Consider the following 22,608-nt stretch of genomic DNA (forward strand, 5'->3'; position numbering starts at 1 on the left):
AACAAGACTCTGTCTCAAAAAAAAAAAAAAAAAAACTTTAAATTAACATTTAAGTGTAAGTCTATGATGGAAATTACTTTTCATTGATAGTTTAGTATAATTAATATAATATAAAGCCCCCTGTTATTTCCTCCTCCTCACATACTATGTTAAAATTACTGGATTAGGCATGAACTTTATTCAAGCAATTCTCCTGCCTCAGCCTCTCGAGTAGCTGGGTTTACAGTCACCTGCCACCATGCCTGGCTAATTTTTGTATATTTAGTAGCATTTCACCGTGTTGGCCAGGCTGGTCTCGAACTCCTGACCTCAGATGATCTGCCTGCCTCAGCCTCCCGAAGTGCTGAGATTACAGGCATGAGCCACTGCACCCGGCCCAGACATCTGGTTTGACTCCCCTTCTCTTCCCGTCCCTCCCTCCCCTCCCCTCCCGTCCCCTCCCTCACCCCCCTCCCCTCCCTCGCCTCCCTCCCTTCCTTCCTTCTCTTTCTTTTCTTTCTTTCTTAGAGTTTCGCCCTTGTAGCCCAGGCTGGAGTGCAGTGCACAATCTTGGCTCACTGCAACCTCTACCTCCCAGGTTCAAGCGATTCTCCTGCCTCAGCCTCCTGAGTAGCTGGAATTACAGGCATGCACCACCACGCCTGGCTGATTTTTGTATTTTTAGTAGAGACAGGGTTTCTCCATGTTGGCCAGCCTAGTCTCGAACTCCTGACCTCAGGTGATCTACCCGTTTCAGCCTCCCAAAGTGCTGGGATTACAGGCATAAGCCCCTGCGCCTGGCTGGCCTACTTTCTGAAATTCTTCAATTCACTTTCCCTTTTTTCTGTAACTGCCAACTGTTCCTAAAATTATTCTTTAAACTTGATTGGACTGTAATGTCCAAGGTTACAGACAGCTACATTAGTCGTTTAACAATTTATGTGATATATTTTTATATGTTTAAGATTTGAACTGTAGAATTAACTGGTAGTTAGCATGTAGTCATATAATACAGATATAGTGTCACAGAATATCAACTATTTTGGACTTCCTGGTGTGAAATATTTAAAGGGCCCCTTTCATGCATCTGTAGAAAGTTTTAATGGAGCAATCAGAGAATTAACTAGGAAGGTCAGATGGGTGGATGTAACTTTTCCTCCCTGACATCAAGATTGCTTTGAACAGAGAGAATTATTAAATACCAACATGCTTCCTTTACTTGGCAAGGAACCTTTGAGTGGTTTTTCTTCTCTAGTGCAAACAGTAGTTTGACTAATTAAATAGAAGTAGCAATTAATATTAATATAGTAACTGAGAAAGTTTGAATGAAATCTAGAAGGTTTCTTGCCTTGAAGTTTATTTTGTCTTAATCAAAAGCAACTAATAAGATTAATATTAGAAGAATTTTTTAAAATTAAAGTTATCTCCTATTTGAAACCATATGTTTAACCAGTTTGTGCAGTTCCCTCTTAAATCAGTACATAAATTTAGTTACTCCCAATCTCTATTTAAATATTTTAATAATATCTTTTAAATTGAATTCAGCAGTGAAAGGAAATTGGACATTAAATCTTTAGCACTTACACATGAGAAGGTATAAGAATCTACCATATTAACATTGGTATTTGGTATGTCATTTGGGTGTCATTTACCAGATGTGCCCATATTTATAATAGTGCCATCATGCAAGTAATGTGGGCACAAACTGTAAAGCTAAGCAGATATGGCATCTGTACCACTCACCAGATAAATATATCCTCTGAGGAAATGCTTAGATTTTCCTGTGTGTGTCTGTGTGTGTGATTACATGTTCTTAGCATTCTCAAAAGTATATATGGTAAAATCATTGTAGAATATCTTACCAAGTTTAAAAATATATATGTAAAACCTAATTATCAAGATTTACTTGAGACTATCTTATATCTTAATAAATGTCCCATTGTGGTGATATTTTTTTTAAATCTGTACTCAAATAGTGTTTCAGTGGCTTTTACATAAAGTACCTTTCTAAGTAAACATTTTAAGAAATGTAAAATAATTTAAAGTACAGTCATGGACTGCATAGTGTGTGACCATGGTTCCACATACAATACCATATTTCTACCATATTTTTCTTATGTTTAGATATACGAACACTTTCTATTGTGTTATAGTTGCCTACAGTATCCAGTATAGTGACATGATGTACAGATTTGAAGTCAAGGAGTGATAGGCTATACCTTATAACCTAGGTATGTAGTAGGCTAACTAGGTTTGTGTAAGTACACTCTATGATGTTTGCACAATGACAGAATTGCCTAATGCCGCAATGCATTCTGTCATTAAGTAATGTGTGACTATATTTAGAAAATAAGCCAATTGGAAATAGAATGCCAAAAACTGTGCCATTTCTTTTTTTAGTTGATCTCACCTCTTTAAAAAGAAGTCCAACTTGTCCCCTTTGTCCCTTTGTAATTAAGAAATTTAGGTCTTGATTAACATACTGTTACACAAGATATTTCTAGTACAATAAATGAGGTTGAAGAGAAAATTCAGCATAATCAATACAGGTAGAACTTAAATGACTTGCAATATATCTTGATTTTTTTTTAAGTTGAAAAGAAACATTTGAAAGGATTAAGGTATATCAAATCCAAAATGTGTATTACATTTACATTTGAACCTGCTGCTTTGTACCCAGTAATCACTAGTTGAAGACATTTACATGAACATGTAAATACTCACCTTGTTCCACTCTTAGTGCACCAACTTATCATTTGGGTAGGGGTTGTCTCTGGTTTTAAACTAAGTTTACTGAAAATAAAATTGTTTCAGTATATTCTCTTTTTCACTGATTATCAAAAGTAATACATGCTCAATTTGGTGGAAAACAAGTGATTTGCCATAATTTAGGCACATAAAGTATGTATCTGCTGAATATCTTTTTTAAATACATTTTCTACATATTCCATGAATGTCGTTATTTAAGCATTTATTATGTGGCCAATCTTTTTCAGGCTTTTAGATATGACTTCATTTGTTTGGATTTTTCTGGGTTTTATTCATTTCTTTATGTATGTTGATAAACTGCTTTTCACCTAAGATCTCACGACCATTTTCTTATGATAGTTGGTATTCTTTTATAATACTTTTCATTGCTTTATAATCTTACATTGGGTGGCTATATTATAATTTAGCCAGTTAGTTCCTTGTTTTCTAGATGTTCTTTTTTTATTTTTCCAAAATTTTGTAGCACAATAGCATCTTTTAAAGCTTTTTCAGTTTGGTAAGAGAAAGCAATATTTCATTTTATTTTGCATTGATGATTGAGTTTGAACACTTCATATTTTTATAGGCCAGTTGTTACTATCTGTTCATGTTCTTTGTTTATTAGGAGTATTCATCCTTATTGATATTCTAAAACTTGTGTATTATAGATAATAACTCTTTGTCATGTATTTACATATTTTATTGTACTTTGCCATTGCTTTGATGTTGTATGTATTGGAATTCTTCATGCAAAAGGTTGTCTTAATGTGATCTAGATTAAATTTTTTTGTCAAAGAAAATTTCCATTTGTCATTTAAGTACTGTCTAGTTTAGCTGTATTTTCTTGTTCACAATATTGCTTTGGGAAATAACATGTTCCCAGCTGGTGACTGTAAATAACCTCCTTGCTGCCCTGAAAAGGCAGATGGAAATGGCTCATTTATAATGACAGTTCTCATGTGGGAATCTTGAAGGATAGCACTTGTTGTGAAAATCAGCAGTCTTCCACATGCAGCAATTTTTGGTAGAGTCTTATTTATATTCCTTTAGAATATAAATTTAGATAGAAGTTATCTGGGAAAATGCTTAAGTATAGAAAATGAATGTGGAATTTGGTATGCGTATCATACATAGAGATATGGATAGTCCTAGGAGAGAGAAACATTTTCTAAATAAAGAGATTTTTAATTTTTGAGACAGTTTTCAAAGTTGAAGATCACATTTCTTAAAGTACCAGTAAAAGCATAGTATGTGGCACTTTAAAAGATTAGAGAGAAAAAACATTTTCAGAGAGAGACAACTTCTATTTGTAAAATAGTTACATGCATCTTTCCGTTCTTTGCTCCCAATATTCTTAAGCTACTCATGTTGAAATCAAAATCCCTGTAATATGGATGGAGAGGAATACTATTTGCGATAGATAAGTTATGAACATCATATAATTTCTGTTTTGGTGATCGAAGGAGGATAATTATCTGAATTACTAAATACAGGATATGTCAAAAATAAAATTTCTTACCAGTTTGAAGTTGTGATCTACAGCTTTTATCCTCAACGTGTATTTTCTTTGTAGCCTAGACTGAATAAGATTTGAAAATCCCTAACACTGCCAGGCGCGGTGGTTCATCCCTGTAATCCCAGCACTTTGGGAGGCCGAGGCAGGCAGATCACCTGAGGTCGGGAGCTCGAGACCAGCCTGGCGAACATGGCAAAACCCCATCTCTATTAAAAATAAAAAAAATAAACTGGGCATGGTGGCGTTTGCCTGTAATCGCAGCTACTCGGGAGGCAGAGGGTGGAGAATCACTTGAACCTGGGAGGCGGAGGTTGCAGTGAGCTGAGAGCGTGCCATTGCACTCTAGCCTGAGTGACAAGAGTAGAACTCTGTCTCAGAAAAGAAAAGAAAATCCCTAACTCCTAACTTGTTTGGTATAATAAGTTATATATCAATGTTTATTTACTGCTTAAATGAAGCAAATTAAAATAATCTTTAATTTTTAAATCCCTTAATGTTGTATTAATTGATTAACTATCATTCTGTTACCCAACAGTATACTTGACCAATGTTTTTAACATAAGGAACTTTACAGAAAACAAACTTAGGAATATTAAGCAGCAACTGTTTGAGGCATTCATTTACTTGCTAGATTTTATTAATATGTGTGCTTGTTTAAATGGTTTAAACATATAACTCATTGAACTTTTGTGTTCCTTGTCACATTTTGTCACAATGTTTGTACCTTTAAGGAAGAGAAAACCAGATCACTGTGATACTCTCTTTTAGATGAAGTAAAAATTAGACTAAGCTGTAGTGTTGATAGAATTGAAGCACCTTCACTTTGGTTGGCATTAGTCAACTGGTGAGGGAGGATATATATATGTGTATGAGCATGTACATCTGTGCTGAAGCAATGAGGAATTAGTTATGCCTGCTGATAGTTACCTACAGTAAATGTACATTAAAAAGAAATACCAAGTATACACATATCAGAAACTGATTTGTTCTTTTTATTACTGTTGGCCATATATTAAGAGGGGGAGATGGTTCTAGTTTAATTAACCCAGTTGAGTGTAGCAGATGGGGCAGAATGTCTTGCAGCGATAAGACAATTCAGAAATGGCACCAGATGTTGGAAGCTGTCCCTAGTGGTGTTTGAGTGCAGCCCAGATGTTCCAGTCCCACCTGGCTAGTTTCTAAGCACTGCAGGCTAAGCAGCTGTGATGTAACCTATATAATGTTCACATAACACTAAAAGCACCATAATTGAACTGCTGTAGACTTCTAAGATTGTGACTATTCAGAGGTGAAATCTTTAAGGACAGACACAAGTAAGGACAACTATTTAAAGTTTCAGATATTGGGCTATTTCACTACTTAAACTGAGGAAAAAAGGAGTATTACTTGAAATAATGTTATAATTGAAATTATAGGTAAAAGTAAATATTCTTACCCATGTAGTATTTACAAATATAATTTTATGTCAGAATGTAATGTTACGCACACAGAGGTTGATTTGCAGACTTATAATTTGGGTCTTACCCTTTTAAAAACACCTATCTAGAAGTAGCAAAAAAGCTAATTTTTTTTCCATGCCTTAAAATTACAAAATACAAGTATTCACTCTTTTATGGAGTAAACACTACGGGGGGGGGGAGCATTCACCAAAACTATTGTATTGATATTTCTCCCTCTCTCTGCTTAAAATAATTTTTTTGTTTTGTTTTGTTTTTTGTTTTTTTGAGACAGTGTCTCACTGTGTCACCCAGTCTGGAGTGCAGCAATCTCGGCTCACTGCAGCCTCTGCCTCCTGGGCTCAAGCAGTCCTCCCACCTCAGCCTCCTGAGTAGCTGGGGCTACAGGCGCGTGCCACCATGCTCAGTTTAATATTTTAAGGTTTTGTAGAGACGAGGTCTCACTATATTGCCCAGGGTAATCTCTCAACTCCTGGGCTCAAGCAATTCCCCTGCCTCATCATCCCAAAGTGCTGAGATTTACAGGCATGAGCTACTACACCAGACTCTAAAATGATTTTATACAAGTGGACTTTATCTTTCTAACTTTTTATTTTTAAAAATTCCAAACGTACAGAAAATTTGCCCTGTTTTCTTTATCTCTCTCTCTGGTTCTTTTTTATTTGTTTGTTGTGTACTGTTTATTCATCCGTATCATTTGAGAGGAAGTCGCAATCATGACATTTTGCCCCTAAAATACTTCAACCTATATTTCTTGACAAGGACATTCTCCTTTATGATCGTGATATAATCATACTTGGGATTTAACATTAAAACAGTATTAATGCTAATATACAGACCACATTCAGATTTCCCTAGTGTCTCAATTCTGTCATTTCAGGATAGCAATTAGAAAAAAATTCGGGGTCCAATCAAGGATCCTGCATTTTATTTACTTGTTTTGTGAATATCTTATTCCCCAGCAGCATTTTACTCAGGTTTTAGAATCCATCGAAGACTCTTATAAAGAGCATAATTGGCTGGATAAGTTGTATTCTTTCCATATTATGCTCGTGAAATATTAGATAATTTTAACCACAGATACAGTGTCATTTATCTTACTAGATACAGTACTGAGGAACAGAAAAGAGTCTATGGTAGTTCATAGGGAACATAGTGACATGAAAATCTAGGTCAACAGACTAGCTTTTATGAGGCATCTGGGCCTCTAGTATTAGGTACTTTTTGTGGGGCACTAAAATGGCCTCCAGAAAGTATTTACAATTGTTCTCTAGTTCTAACAGTTTTACCTTTTTCTTAACTTCTAGGAGGATCAGCTGATTTATTTGGAGGATTTGCTGACTTTGGCTCAGCTGCTGCGTCAGGCAGTTTCCCTTCCCAAGGTATGATTCTATTTGATCATGGTCAGAAGTCTGGGGTGGTAAAAAGGTCATTAAAAACAACTCCATTCCCCCCAAGTCAACTTCTTTCTGTCATTTTTCTACTTGTAGTATTCATAATTCATAATTCCTAAAGGACTTATTCACAAGGTGTTTTATTGGGCAGATGCCTTAAATGTGCCAAATGAATTATTTTGGTCACAGACTACTCCAGTACATCTAAAGAAAATTACCCGTATTCATAGGTGACTCTTGTTTAGCTTTTTTGAAAGGGAAAGGAGGATGTGAGTATCTCTAACTAATCTCATTTTGTTTAATAGCAGCAAGAATATCATGATTTATGTTTAGTTTAGCTTATGATTTTCATGAGTGAAAGTTAGGGACATGGGGATCAGACCAACTATCTTACTAAAATGTATTCCTTTTTTAATTTAGATATGTTAAAAGTATTTATGTGAAAAATAACCGAACTTCGTTTTGACATATCCTAAAATAATGAGCAGTTGAACCTTAGGCAAAACTTTCTCATTCTTTATTAGAATAGAATTTTAAAACAAAAAGCCGCATTCAAACAGGATATGGACTTAAACATCAAGGATTGAGGTGAAAGGCCTGTTTCTTTTTTTAATTAATATTTTTATCTTATTACCTACCCCAGCCATATGGTAACTGTTTAACTTTACGAAAGCCTCTGAACCTTCAACTTTTTAAAACTAGGAACTGTGTTACTTGTCTTGGTTCTTTTTGAGGATAGTGTCTGTAGAGGTATGTATTAGGTTGGTGCAATTATCGCAGTTACTGTTGCACCAACCTAATAAAATAGGGGCTACATTCATTATTAAGTGTCTGTTTAATTTTTTTTGAGGTTGTGAAGAGGTTGTGTTATTTGTTTTATAAAATCTGGTCAGTCTGAAGTTTGAGAGAGAATATTTTTAAAATATAGCTAAGAGAATCTTAAACATGAGGTGAGGCAGGGAGAAAAGATGTAATTTAACCGAGTTAGTGTTATTACTGATCACAAGTCAAATAATCTATTGCCGTTATATTAAACTGGATTAAAATTTATATTTAGTAATATCTGGTTAGGTTTGTGAGGAGTTAGGAAAAAAGATACATAGCTTGTAAAATGATTTGGGGTTATTTTGACAACTTATTTTTGTAAATTCCAAGTATTTTCCAGAAACTAGAATTGTTGAGTAATTTTCTGCTTCATTTTTAAAGTGTGATTATGCCCTCTAAGGGTTGACGCCTTACTTTAGGCAAACCAAAGTGGAAGGTAAACGTCACCCTTATTTTACAGCTTCCTTGTCTAATTCTCAAAGTTTTTATGTATATAAAGTTGCCTACTATGCAAATAATTTGATTATGTTAATGTTGCCTAAGTGATACATCTCTTCATCTGTATGCATGTGATTAATATAACCTGACCACCTTTATGCAGGGGGCTGAAACCATTGCAACAATGATTAATCATTTCTGAACAATACATGCCCCACTAGAAATCTTTTCCTCCCGTGATTAATCATTTCAGATATGAAGTTTTCAGGTGGGGCAACACATTTTGCCCCAGTTTCCATTCATATTCTGCATAATAGATCAAACACATAGAAAATCAGCATAAAGTTTACATTGATCCAACAGCCTTACTTAGTTTAAATTGTTTAATATCTAGAGCTAATTGTAAAACTCTTAATGCGGTCTCTTTTAAAAAAATAAAGAAGATCAAAGACATGTATTAGTAAAACCCTGAGGTAAAGAATATTAGTCCAATTCTTATATTAAATTGTTAGTAGAACTTAGAGTTTCTAAGTGAATTATCTTCTCTTTCAAGGGTGCTTATATTTTAATATGGTAATGGAAGAATGTAATTTTAAAGACTTCACATTATTATTCTCTTAATATTTAGCATAATGAGACATGGTATTGTAGTGGTTGGACACTTTTTAGGCTAGACAAAATGTATTTCCGAGTTGTAAATGAACATGGAGTACAAAGAGATGGTGTTAATTAACTTGGAAGGTACATACTTACTATTTGCTTTCAGATGACAGTTTTTATGTAGCTCTTTCTTCACCTTTTGCTTTTTCAAATTCCATTTATTCATATTTATCTATTTGTTCCTTTCGATATAAAAATTGATTAGAGGTTAATTGATAAGACTATAGTAATTAAGAGTATGGATTTTATGCATTCAACCTTACACTTGCAAAGTATAGTGATAGGGTTTTGCTTGTTTCTGGCTTGGTTGTGTTTTTTAATATTACATGAGTTTTCTTCGTCTCTTTTATTGTAAATAAACAGTCCCAGTTGAAGCGGGCATTGTGCTAAGGTTATAGCCCTTGTGTTGTCAGTAGAAGTATGGCCAAATAAGTGAGAAATTCTTTTTTTTTTTTTAGACGGAGTCTTGCTCTGTCACCCAGGCTGGAGTGCAGTGGCACAATCACTGCAGCCTCCACCTCCTGGGTTCAACCAATTCTCGTGCCTGAGCCTCCCAAGTAGCTGGGACTACAGGCGCATGTCACAACACCCAGCTAATTTTTTTGTGTTTTTAGTAGATACTGGGTTTCACCGCGCTAGCCAGGATGGTCTCAATCTCCTGACCTTGTGATCTACCTGCTCAGCCTCCCAAAGTCCTAGGATTACAGGCGTGAGCCACCATGCCTCGCCATTTTTTTTGTGGTAAATTCAGTGTGTCACCTATAGAGCTGCCAAGAGATGGATTTTCCTTTATATTTGGAAGAATTTTTTTTTCTTTGCCACCTTGTTACTCTCATGTAATATTCATGAGAAAGAATACTGTCCAGATGGAGATGGTACCTGCAGATGTTAATCTGGGTGGACTCAGATCAGCTCTAATTTGTTTCAGTTCATAGATTGTTATATTTGTTGTGTGCATTTCATGAAGTTTCTTACCCTTAGAGTTATTCCTGTCTTAGTAACAGCAGCAAGTGGGAATGGAGACTTTGGTGACTGGAGTGCCTTCAACCAAGCCCCATCAGGCCCTGTTGCTTCCAGTGGCGAGTTCTTTGGCAGTGCCTCACAGCCAGCGGTAGAACTCGTTAGTGGCTCACAATCAGCTCTAGGCCCACCTCCCGCTGCCTCGAATTCTTCAGACCTGTTTGATCTTATGGGCTCATCCCAGGCAACCATGACATCTTCCCAGAGTATGAATTTCTCTATGATGAGCACTAATACTGTGGGACTTGGTTTGCCTATGTCAAGATCACAGGTAAGTTGTCTGCTTCCCTTGGAAGTTGTTATTTATAATCTTTGAGATGCTCTAACTCATCTAACAATAGATTAGTGTAAAACAGAAAAATAAGCAAGTCCTTTTTATGTGTATGAATACATGTCTGTGTGTATATATATATATACACGCATTTGCACATTTCATTTACCTTATACTCTTTCCCCTAGCATAGTCATTTGCATTCTGGAAGGCAAGACCTTCTCCCCCATCTTGTAGTTACTGTAAATCCAAGCATGGTGCCTTTGTACAGAGGAGGAACATGGCAAAAATTTATTCTTTTAACAAATTGGTATTTGATAGTTTTTTTAAATTGTCTTTAAGAAAAAGAAGTAGGCCAGGCGCAGTGGTTCACACCTGTAATCCCAGTACTTTGGAAGGCTGAGGTGGGTGGATCACGAGGTCAGGAGATCAAGACCATCCTGGCTAACACGGCGAAACCCTGTCTCTACTAAAAATACAAAAAATTAGCCAGGTGTGGTGGCGGGCACCTGTAGTCCCAGCTACTCAGGAGGCTGAGTCAGGAGAATGGCATGAACCTGGGAGGCAGAGCTTGCATTGAGCCAAGATCGCACCACTGCACTCCAGCCTGGGCGACAGAGTGAGACTCCGTCTCACTAAAAAAAAAAAAAAAAAAGGAAAAGACATAGAGATACTGTTTCACTCATGGCAAGTATCCGTTTAGTAAAATTTCTGGTCCTGTCCCTAAAGAAATATCACTGATTGGTTGTAAATAATCAGTGCTAATATGGAAAATTATTCTGTCAAATGGTGAATGTTCTTCCCAATTCTGGACCTGCTCTACATTATGTTAGTGTTTTATAGGCTCGTCTTTCAACTTTCATTTTCATAAAGAAAAACAACTAAAATGGGAGCTTCTTAATTGACTATTTTATTTATAGTTAAATCCAAATTACCTAGTACTAGCTTAGAATTCAAACAAGTGCAGGCTTGGAAAATATGTGTCTGAATGGTACCAGGAACTTGCTATTTTTGACTCAAACTATTGAGAATATGTGTTTATGATGCTAATTACTCATTTTAATGTGTAGATTCTCGTCTTTGGGGTATTAGGATGAAGGAAAAGAAGAAAGAAGCAGAAAGGTGACTACTCTGTATAACAGAAATAAGACCTAATGTATGAGTTAAGCATAAAGCCAGTCAACTTTATTTGCAGTCTTAATTGTAACTGTCGTAATTCTTTGCATTGGTACATTTTTAATTATTCTTCTTCTTCTTGTTCCTTTTTTCTGTCCTTTTCACAGTTATCCTCAGTAACCATTAGGAACCTCTGCTTCTTTCTCCTGAATTTCTTCTTTCTCCTACATCGGTCCATATACATCAAGTTCATTTAGTGATACTCACTTTAGGTAGTAAAAGTATACACAGAGCAGGGAAATGCCAGTCAGGATGTGTGAAATATAAATTGCTTTTTCATGGTTTTGCCTTATATCCTCATATAATGTGAGATGTCATATCCTGAATTCTCTATTTTGTTGTGTTGTTTTGAAACAGAGTCTCACTGTGTCGCCCAGGCTGGAGTGCAGTGGCACAATCTCTGCTCACTGCAACCTCCACCTCCTCGGTTCAAGCGATTCTCCTGCCTTAGCCTCCCAAGTAACTGGGACTACAGGCGTGTGCCACCATGCCTGGCTAATTTTGTATTTTTAATAGAGATGGGGTTTCATCCTGTTGGCCACGTTGGTCTTGAACTTCTGACCTCAGGTGATCCGCCCACCTTAGTCTCCCAAAGTGCTGGGATTACAGGCATAAATCACCGCACCTGGCCTCTGAATTCTGTTTTGAAAGGATAAATTTCCACTTGTGTATCTCCTTAAAGCTATACTAACCTAAAGTTGGTATTTGCCAGGAATGGTGGCTTCTAGACTTTGAGTGTTGGGAGAATAATTGTTAGTGTAAGGCTGGGCGCGGTGGCTCAAGCCTGTAATCTCAGCACTTTGGGAGGCCGAGACGGGCGGATCACGAGGTCAGGAGATCGAGACCATCCTGGCTAACGCTGTGAAACCCCGTCTCTACTAAAAAAATACAAAAAACTAGCCGGGTGAGGTGGCGGGCGCCTGTAGTCCCAGCTACTCTGGAGGCTGAGGCAGGAGAATGGCGGGAACCCGGGAGGCGGAGCTTGCAGTGAGCTGAGATCCAGCCACTGCACTCCAGCCCAGGTGACAGAGTGAGACTCCATCTCAACCAAAAAAAAAAAAAATTGTTAGTGTAGGTAAATTGTTGGTTTTATCCACCTGAAATCTGATTGGGACTTCAGAGGAACCTCTTTGGGAAGCTAATGATTCAGGGTATTGAAGGCATTAGGATAGAACATTTGTGGTTCTCTTTGTTTCAGAAGTGCATTGTTGTGATTAAATTGCCATCTGATAATTTTTATAGAACAGATGCTTAATTTTTAGAGCATTTTTCTATTTTCCAGCCTTTGCAAAATGTTAGCACAGTGCTGCAGAAGCCTAATCCTCTCTATAATCAGAATACAGATATGGTCCAGAAATCAGTCAGCAAAACCTTGCCCTCTACTTGGTCTGACCCCAGTGTAAACATCAGCTTAGACAACTTACTACCTGGTATGCAGCCTTCCAAACCCCAGCAGCCATCACTGAATACAATGATTCAGCAGCAGAGTAAGTTACCTTAAGACATCCCACTTCTTTGTGTACTTGCAGTCTTTTGCCTTAATGCCAGGACTACTACAAACTATGAAATAAAAATACATCACATAAATTGTAACTAACAGTTAACCAAATGCCTGTTCACTTAAGATTTTTTCACATAATATTTACTGGATATTCCTCCTGGCACATTGAATTACTTTATATTCTATTCTTGGCCTGATAACATTTATTGTATTGTGGAGAGTTTTGAGGACCTGATCACTAAAACAAAAATTTGCTATACACATGTTTTTTAAAACATATAGGCAAATATGATGGACAAACATATGTCTGATTCTGCCGTTGAGGGGTAATCACCATTCATACATATTTTTTCTATCTTTTCTTTCTTTCTTTTCTTTTCTTTTTTTTTTTTTTTGAGGCGGAGTCTTGCTCTGTGGCCCAGGCTGGAGTGCAGTGGCTGGATCTCAGCTCACTGCAAGCTCCGCCTCCCGGGTTCCCGCCATTCTCCTGCCTCAGCCTCCGGAGTAGCTGGGACTACAGGCGTCTGCCACCTCGCCCGGCTAGTTTTTTTGTATTTTTTTAGTAGAGACGGGATTTCACCGTGTTAGCCAGGATGGTCTCGATCTCCTGACCTCGTGATCCGCCCGTCTTGGCCTCCCAAAGTGCTGGGATTACAGGCTTGAGCCACCGCGCCCGGCTCTATCTTTTCTTTTTTCTTTTTTTTTTTTTTTTTGGAGATGGAGTCTTGCTCTGTCGCCCAGGCTGGAGTGCAGTGGCGCAATCTTGGCTCACTGCAGCGTCCACCTCCCAGCTTTAAGCGATTCCTTGCCTCAGCCTTCTGAGCAGCCAGGATTACAGGCATGTGCCGCCACACCCAGCTAATTTTTGTATTTTAGTAGAGACAGGATTTCACCATGTTGGCCAGGCTGGTCTTGAACTCCTGACCTCAAGTGATCCACCCGCCTTGGCCTCCCAAAATGCTGGGACTACAGGTGTGAGGCACCATGCCCAGCCACTTTCCGTCTTTTCTAAGCATATTTTTAATACTTGGGATCATTCTCTCTATGTTGGTTTGTTTCTTGCTGTTCTTACTCAACATTAAGTCATCATTTTCCCTGTGTGGAGTAATATTCTTAGGAAAAGTGATTGTTAGCGCTTGATAGTTATCATATTAGTGTATGATTTCCCTTGCTAATTATTTCAGTTGTTTCCAGCTATTTGTTATTATAAATCAAGATTTTGTATAAATCTTCATACTTTGGTTTTTTTCCTTAATAGAATGTTCTAAAAACAAGTCAACGGATATAAACTTTTAAAAGATTTTTGTATAAATCTTCATACTTCTGATTTTTTTAATAGAATGTTCTAAAAATAGAATAAGTCAAAGGATATAAACTTTTTTAAGATTTTTGATACACACTAGCTCTTGACAACTTGTTAAGTAGGATTTAACAGTAGGTTTTGTAGGAATATTTTTAAGTTGGCTGTTTTTCCCCAGTCTACTCTTACTGTTTCTACATCTCTGGGGAACCAGAGCCAATAGTCACTGAATGTATTTCTCAAGAGGAACCAGTGCAGAGTAATTGACTTCTTATAAAATCACTGTAAAGGAATTTTAATGGAGCTAAAGAAGTACAGATGCTCAAGAAGTTATTAATTCTCTGCTCTATGAACCTAAGAATTTATTGTGGTAAAGTTCTTCTGTCTGTTTTCTTCTGGTAGATATGCAGCAGCCTATGAATGTGATGACTCAAAGTTTTGGAGCCGTGAACCTCAGTTCTCCATCGAACATGCTTCCTGTCCGACCCCAAACTAACACTTTGATAGGGGGACCCATGCCTATGAGCATGCCCAATGTGGTGACTGGCCCCATGGGAATGGCCCCTCTTGGAAATACTCCAATGATGAACCAGAGCATGATGGGCATGAACATGAACATAGGGATGTCCGCTGCTGGGATGGGCCTGACGGGCACTATGGGAATGGGCATGCCCAACATAGCCATGACTTCTGGAACTGTGCAACCCAAGCAAGATGCCTTTGCAAATTTCGCCAATTTTAGCAAATAAGAGATTGTAAAAGAAGCAGATTGAATGAAGAATTTTTAGCTGTGCAGATAGGTGATGTTGGGATGGAAAATGCTAATCAACTACCCTTTCTTTTGTCAATTAATTAAAATCTACATAAAGAACCACAAAGGCTGTTTTATAAAAGTGAAATATCCAGTATTTCAGGGGGCCAGGCAAGAGCACTTGAGATGAGGCAGTCAGAATCATTTTCTCCAGTGAGGGCAGACCACAAGTGGGTGGTGAGGCCATTGAAAGCCTTTGTCAACTGAGGAGCCCATTTAACAGCATAATTTGTGGGAAGATTGGAATAGGGCTGAATAAATGTGTTTGAATCTCTAATTTTATACTTTCTTTTCCTGAGGAACTTGATTTTTCTGTCCCTGGATCGCCTTGTCATAATTGGGTCTGTTCCTTTTACTACCACTCTTGAGTCCATATATGAAATCATTAAAGTTGGATGATCAGTTTTTTATAAAAATATATATTTTTGTCCAAAAAAGGCATACATATGTGATTATGGCTAAATCAAAGGTAACTGGAATGTATATACTTTTGCTAATGTTCCAGCAACACTGCTATTATACTATCCAAATTTTTATTGTAACAAAACCTCTTTAAGCAATTGGTGATCGCTATGGGACTTTTCCCATGTCTTCTGCTGTAATTATCCTGTGCAGAACTAGGAAAATTTTTTTTCAGGACTGCTCTATGGTTTCCTTTAAAATAAAAAAAAGTCTGTTTGTTTTTAGCCGTCATTATTTACAATTTGCAGTGATTAACTTGGCAAGGCTTCCTTCCGTGTTTATCCCTGTAGCCATCATTTAAGTCAGGAACACTCAAAAGAGAAAAATATTTATTTTATTTTTTTGGGGGGGGTGTCTGAAAAGGTAAAAATCCATTAAAACCTTAAGTTAAATATAAATGTTACAACTCAAATGTTTGCTTTTAGATTTTATACAGTATTTGTTTTGTTTTGGTTTTGAGTGTATATAATACAGCATTAGCAGTATGGTTCCAGTAGAGGAGTTAAATATATATTATTAAAGGAGACCTGTAGCAGTCAAAGATTTTATTGATTTAACGACAAAGGAAATTAATTAAAATGTTTTCATTTTTCTGCTGTAATTCTGCATTAAGCTCACATGAAAATCATGATTCTAGAGTTTGGAATGCAAAATTAATTGTTTTACCCTCAAGCTGGGAATATTTTTCAAAATAAATACTATAATATAGATATCAAATTATTACCTCCCCATGTTATGTTGAAAATTTTTTTATTAAATTGATAAAACTTTATTTCCATTATATTCATAATGTTCTGTTATACATAACATTAAAATGTTCATTAAAATCAATGTTGAACTGCTTTTTCTTTCATTCTGTTAGACATTTGAGACCATCGTATAATTTGGGCAAAGTAATCTTTATAAATAATTTAAAATTATTTAATGACTTCTCTATTCTTTCCTATCAGAGTCTACTGTTAGGAATTAAAAATGAAGCAGCAAAGATATCCTGACCTGCTCCATTCTTGCTAATGTTCCATCTACAACATTTCTAATTAGGCAGAAATTCATGTACTTCAGCTAAGTGGTAATGAAAAGTGATTCATTTGCTGAATAAGAGATGAGAGAGAGTGTAATTAGCTGACTGCGGTTTTTAATCTTTCAGCAATTCAATGTGTTTAACTTAGTTTCAAAGAATAGGAGCTTTCAAGTGTTGTTACTTCAGAGCAGTCAAGCCCCCCTCTGGTGGCAGCAGTAGAATATGGTCCCTGATGTTTAAAACCTATAATCTTAAGTAAATTTTTTCTTTAAGAAGTGTATCTTCACTTCCTCAAATATGTGTGATTCTTAGACGAAGTAAATGTTTATCTGAACCTTTGTGTTTTAATTCTTTTTCTAATCAGATTGACCTCTAAAGCATTTTCTGTATCATGCCCTCCTATGTTATATCTTCTTTTTTCTTGAACTTCCACCTACAGTTTCTTATCAGTATTTTTCTTTCAGAGCCCATGAAAGAGAAAAACAACGGTTGTTTCACTGAGTGTCCAGTTTAATGATTTGTCTCCGAAGGGGTTAGTAAGTTATACTTGAAGAAAAGCATAAATACCCCTAAATCATTTGGAGTTGGGAAGAAAATACTCTTCCTTTCTTTCACTGTTGGGTTTCCTTCAGCCCATCCTCTATACCCTTTCCTTCTTCAACCAAAGTTTTTCTGCTTGTATCAAGTTTTTATTCTGCCTAATGGTGTGAGGGGAAAGTTAATAGTGTTCCAGCAATTTTTGTATGGTGAGTCTACACAGCCACTCCAGATTTATTTTTGTTTCCTTCCCTCTAGGGTTTTTTTTTTTTCCCTCCACTTCTCTGGTGTCTTCAAGAACCACATACACTGTTTTTAAATAGTACTTTGGTTAGATGTTTCCTTTTTTTTTTTTGAATTGCCTGAATGATAACCATAATACTATTGGTTTGAGGGTAATCACTAGCTCACTAGCGAGTTGAGGCCTATAGTTATGGTTGGAGGGAAGGGTTAGTACTTTTTTTCCTCAAATATTTATGAAACAGTTTTTTTTTGGCAGATGAATTAAAGAATTTGCCATCTTTCTGAACTTTGCACTGTCTCATTTTGAAGATAAAGCATGGTGGCATAGTTTCCTAGCTGAGATACTAGGAAATACAGCTAAATCTATACTAAGCATGGAGCACACCTTATATTAAGTGGATTTCTGAGGTAAATGCTGTGTGTTTCAGCTCTCCTGGAAGACAGCACTGACTGCATTGTGGAAAGACCATGTGCTGGGAATCTCATTTTAATCACCCACCATCTGTGTGACCTTGATAATTTACCAGACCTCTCTGGGCCCTCATTTTTTCCAAAATGAACTTAAGTCTTGAAATGTTGGATAATTAAATAAATGATGAGTGAGATCCACCAGCACTGACATATGTGCAGTACATGTTTTCCTGCCTCTCATTCTTTGTTTATGTAAATGCTTACATATCAGCAACTTTTTTTGTGCCACTGTGCTAAACACTTCACGTGTCAGTTTACACAGCAAATTCAAAAGTTCATATTCCTGTTTTCTTCCTAAAAGCAGAGTATAGTAAAGAAAGCCTGAGAGACTTGTAAGTTGGTTTCTAATTAAGGGGTTTTACTAGCTGCATGAATTTAACTCCACTTTTTTTTTTTTTTTAACTGTCAAGGAAATTGTAAATGAATTGTTCTGTGAATGTTTTGAGTCATTTCTTACCACATTGGTTTAGATATGAGACAGCTATTAAAGTGAGCTCCTGGTGTAGGATTTGCCACACAATTCTCATTAGAATGTTCTCCACTTTTACAAGTTTTAGAGATCAGTTTTTTAATTGATCGACTTGCAGTTTTGTTGACTAGGATCTTGCTATTCTAATACCCAGATGAGCAATCAGATAAAAAGACCAAATGAAATCCATGAAAGGATTTTTTGTTTAACTCACTATGACCTTAGTTCCTTTTTTGTTGTTGAAACAGGGTCTTGCTCTATCACCCAGGCTGGAGTGCCAGTGGCACAGTCACGACTCATTGCAGCCCCAACCACTTGGGCGCAAGCAATCCTGACGCATGAGCCTCCCAAGTAGCTGGGACTATCAGTGTTGCGCCACACACCTGGCTAAGTTTTTAATTTTAGTAGAGACAGGGTCTCCCTATTTTGCCCAGGCTCGCCTTGAACACGTGGGCTCAAGCAATTCGTCCGCCTCAGCCTCCCGAAATGCTGGGATTATAGGTGTGAGCCATCCTGCCTAGCCTATGACCATAATTCTTGTGTCTTCCTTCTTTATTAAATGGCAGCATTGCCTGATACATTGTTCTCGGGCAGCCATGAGTAGCTACTGCAGCCCTTTCCTCTGGGCTTGCTTACCCCTATGGGCAGCAAATCAGCACATGGCCAATTCAAGGCTTACCTTCCCAGGGATTTGAAGCCCCGAAGGGCAAAAGTGGGTTTTGTTTCCTGTTCTTTAAATCTCATTTTAAATAACTGAATTATGAACTATGAAATCCTACTTTTCCTTTCCATTTGATTTTTCTTTCTTTCTTTTTTTAATAGAAACAAGGTCCCACCATGTTGCCCAGGCTGGTCTTGAACTCCTGAGCTCAAGTGATCCTGCCGCCTTGGCCTCCCAAAGTGTTAGGATTACAAGCATGAGCCACCACACCTGGCCTAATTTTTCTTAGCTGTACATCCTGCAGTTGTGGTCTTTAAATGCTCCGAGCACACTTTTTTCTACTTTGTAATGAAGTGAGAGTGCTTACAGTTGGTATACGGAGCATTTTGGTCTCAGATCCCTCTTTACACCCTTAAAAACTGAGGACTTCAAGGAGCTATTATTTATGTGGGTTGCATCTATCAATATTTACTGTATTTGAAATATGAAGTGCAAAGCTTTGAAAGTATTAATTGGTTTCACAATAACCCATTATTACGTGTTAACAAGCTGCAACTTTATAAGCTATATTTTCCAAAATAAAAACTTCTGCGAACAGCGGCATGGTTTTACATTATTGCGAATCTCTTTCATACCTGACATAATGCTAGGTTGGTGCAAAAGTAATTGCGGTTTTTGGCATTTCAATGGCAAAACTGCAGATACTTTTGCACCAACATAATAGAATGTAGCTGGGCTCTTGTTTCTGCATCCAATCTGCTGTGATAGGTTATTTTGGAGGAAGTTTGTGAAACTGGTCTCAGGTAGGTGGCTTAAAAAGATGGGAACTTGCAACTTCTGGGAATGGTCTCAGGGCCCCTCAGTGGTCCCCAGCCTGGGCTTGGCAACTACAACTATGGAGAATTATCAGATAAGATGATTCCCTAGTATACTATGTATCATTTACTTGGTTTTTTTCTGGTTATAAGATAACCTGCTTGAGGTACAAAGAATTTAGCTTTGCCTTTCACCAGTCATCAGCAAAATGCCTGTCACATGAGATTTGCCCCCTTGGATTCTGAATATGAAAAATTGGTGACATCATAACCTTTGTTCAGTTTTCAAGATGATTTCTTCTGGTACACAGTGCATGTCTACTGATTTTAGAGTTTTATAGTTGTGTTACGTATTATGCTAACTGGAACAGAAACTCACTTCTAAGATCACATGGAAGTGTGGACAGGTGTTAAGTGTTCTGAAGGAGCTAGTCATGGTGCTGTTAGAAAAGAATAGGAGCAGAGGCCTAATTTAGGTGGGATCACTCCAGATGCCCCCACTGAGAAGGGAGCTTTTACACAGAGATCTGAAGAATGATGAGAAGGGGACAGCCATGCTGAACCAGAAAGAGTGTCGTTCGACCACAGAGAACTCCATGTGTGAGGAGGACTTGTGGACAAAGAGCTACCAGAGAAGCTCGTAGGTGTAACTGGAGCTCCGCATAAAAGGAGTGGAATTGGGGAGATAGGCAAGGACCATGTTAGTAACTGGCATTTAGTGTGCTGAGATAAGTAATTACTTTATTCTCCTCAAAAGTTCCCCAGAGGGGGGCTATCACCACCAGAAATGGAATATTCTGATGGCCCCTTTTGCTTTCCTTGCCATACTTGTCATATAGAATAGGGATCACTCTACTTGGGCTTTAAGAAACTTGAATGGAAAATTGGTAATATTGATTTGATATATTCACTATTTACCCTGAAATGCATTAATAGTTCATTTATATGTGAAAGATATGAATTGTTTGTATCTAAGGGACCGTTTTATATGCAAATGGAGTACTTCAAATAGTGATAACTTACATTTGCATATTACAGCTTACAGAGCGGATTCACACTCTTTTATTGCCTGATTTTCACAATAAGTCTAAGCCAAAAAGTTAAGACACTTATTATTTCCTTGTTACAGATAAGGAAACTGAGACTCTGACTGAGAGATCAAGGTAGTTACGAAAGCCACATTTCCTAGGACAGGTCCCTGGAATCCAGGTTCAGTGTCGCTGCAGTGTCCTCATTCCCCTCTGTTAATATTTCAGATCTTTGAATTTAGAGATTGTACATGCCACACAGATACATTGCCAGCTTTTTCTTGCATATCCCTGCGCTCTAACCACGTTGTCCCCAGATGCCATGTTAATGTTCCACACATGGTAGACAGCTAGTAAAGGGTTGTTAACCAATATGTTTTTAAAATAAGCGCTGAAATGTTTATGCACTCTATTTGCATTTTCTAAAGGTCAACAGCAGGAGATGGGCCACAGAGCAAATAAAAACTGACCTCTTCTGAAGGGTAAATCTTTTGTCTTGTAGAAATGGTGATATAACTTAGCATAAGACATTAGCCAAATCCAGTAGCAGAAAAATCCAGCAGATTTGGAGTAGTAATATAACACAAAGGCACCTCAAGGGATCAAAAGATAAGAGTAAGCCGCAGGCTAAAGGTGGATGGCAAGGAATTGCTTGATGCTGACTGAGGAAACCATTTCAAAAAGTGCACTCAAGAATTGGAAACATTGTGTGCTCTTGGCCATTTTTCATCTGCTCCTGTGATTCTTGCACTTGAGAAATAGAATTGAGATGTCCAGCTACCAAATAAAAGTAGAAATGGAATTTCTAGATTTAAGTTCTTCAGGGAATATTTGAGTAGGGTTTTAAAGAGCATTTAGAAATACCTGGCAATAAAAAAAAAAAAAAAAAAAAAAAAAAAACTGGCAATTTGAAAACCCTATTTGGATTGCCAATAGCCGAACTACCTTATTTTTGATGGAGGAAAAAAATAATCTGTTTAATGGAAAATACACAATGAGGTTTCAGGCATGGGTTACACAAAGAACCATTTGTCATGTCCTCTTACAGGAAAGTAATAAAGTTAGATCAAAGAAATATTATTAAAGTACTTTAATTTTAACTAATTTACTAGGTTTATCAGTTTTATCCCTTAGACCTAATTCCTGTGATGAACCAAGGAAAAGAATTTGTCAGTTGTTAAGAACTTTGCACATACCTTTTGTCTACCCATATAGTATCTATCTCTATATGAAATACATAATAAAGATTGGCTCTTAAATACTGTCTCCTCACCAAAATTTTTAGATGTCCCAAGAGTTATCAGATTTGAATGATAAAAAGGGTGGCATAAGGTACCGCTTTAGTAATTAACTGGTTCTTTAATAAGGCCTCAATTACTTTGTTTCATGATAAGGAAAAAAAAAAATATGTTCCAAGACAGTTACATTCGACATCTGGGAACCTCCTAACAGCTGGCTACCTAATGAATATGCATCTGCTTAAGAGGCTGTAGACCATTAATAAACCAATAGATGTAAAGCAGAAACAATCTTTGTCAGCTTCAAATGGGATTGGATGCAATGTACTGTGAATGAAGTGTCACTGTCACATTGAATTGAGTTTGGGAGGTTAACAATCGACTCTTAGCTCCTCATGTCTTTGTATCTCTACGCTCATGCTCACGCTCTTCCCAAACTGGTGGCTGTGTTTCTGATGGACAACCTATTTTTCCTGAGAGTCTGATTTGAGGCTTACATACGTCTGTGTCTCAAAAATGTCTTCCATTTTGTTCCACTGAACCACATGTTCACCAAGACTTCTTAAA

At 37.1% G+C, this 22,608-nt stretch overlaps 1 protein-coding gene across 3 annotated transcripts in view; it reads left to right on the forward strand.

Annotated features, from left to right (window-relative positions):
- Positions 1 to 16,389, forward strand: part of CLINT1 (clathrin interactor 1) — a 78,203-nt gene extending 61,814 nt beyond the window's left edge. For 2 of the 3 annotated variants that reach the window (XM_023218823.2, XM_023218825.2), the window contains 4 exons: positions 7,008 to 7,082; positions 10,016 to 10,308; positions 12,767 to 12,971; positions 14,688 to 16,389. In XM_023218823.2, coding sequence (XP_023074591.1) covers positions 7,008 to 7,082; positions 10,016 to 10,308; positions 12,767 to 12,971; positions 14,688 to 15,034 — 920 coding nt within the window. In that variant the 3' untranslated portion in view covers positions 15,035 to 16,389. The remainder of the gene's footprint in view (positions 1 to 7,007; positions 7,083 to 10,015; positions 10,309 to 12,766; positions 12,972 to 14,687) is intronic. The other variant, XM_023218824.2, reaches the window with a different exon arrangement.
- The last annotated feature ends 6,219 nt before the right edge of the window (positions 16,390 to 22,608 follow it).

Source organism: Piliocolobus tephrosceles, chromosome 4 (assembly GCF_002776525.5).
Source record: "Piliocolobus tephrosceles isolate RC106 chromosome 4, ASM277652v3, whole genome shotgun sequence".
In the NCBI taxonomy this organism is placed as follows: domain Eukaryota; kingdom Metazoa; phylum Chordata; class Mammalia; order Primates; family Cercopithecidae; genus Piliocolobus; species Piliocolobus tephrosceles.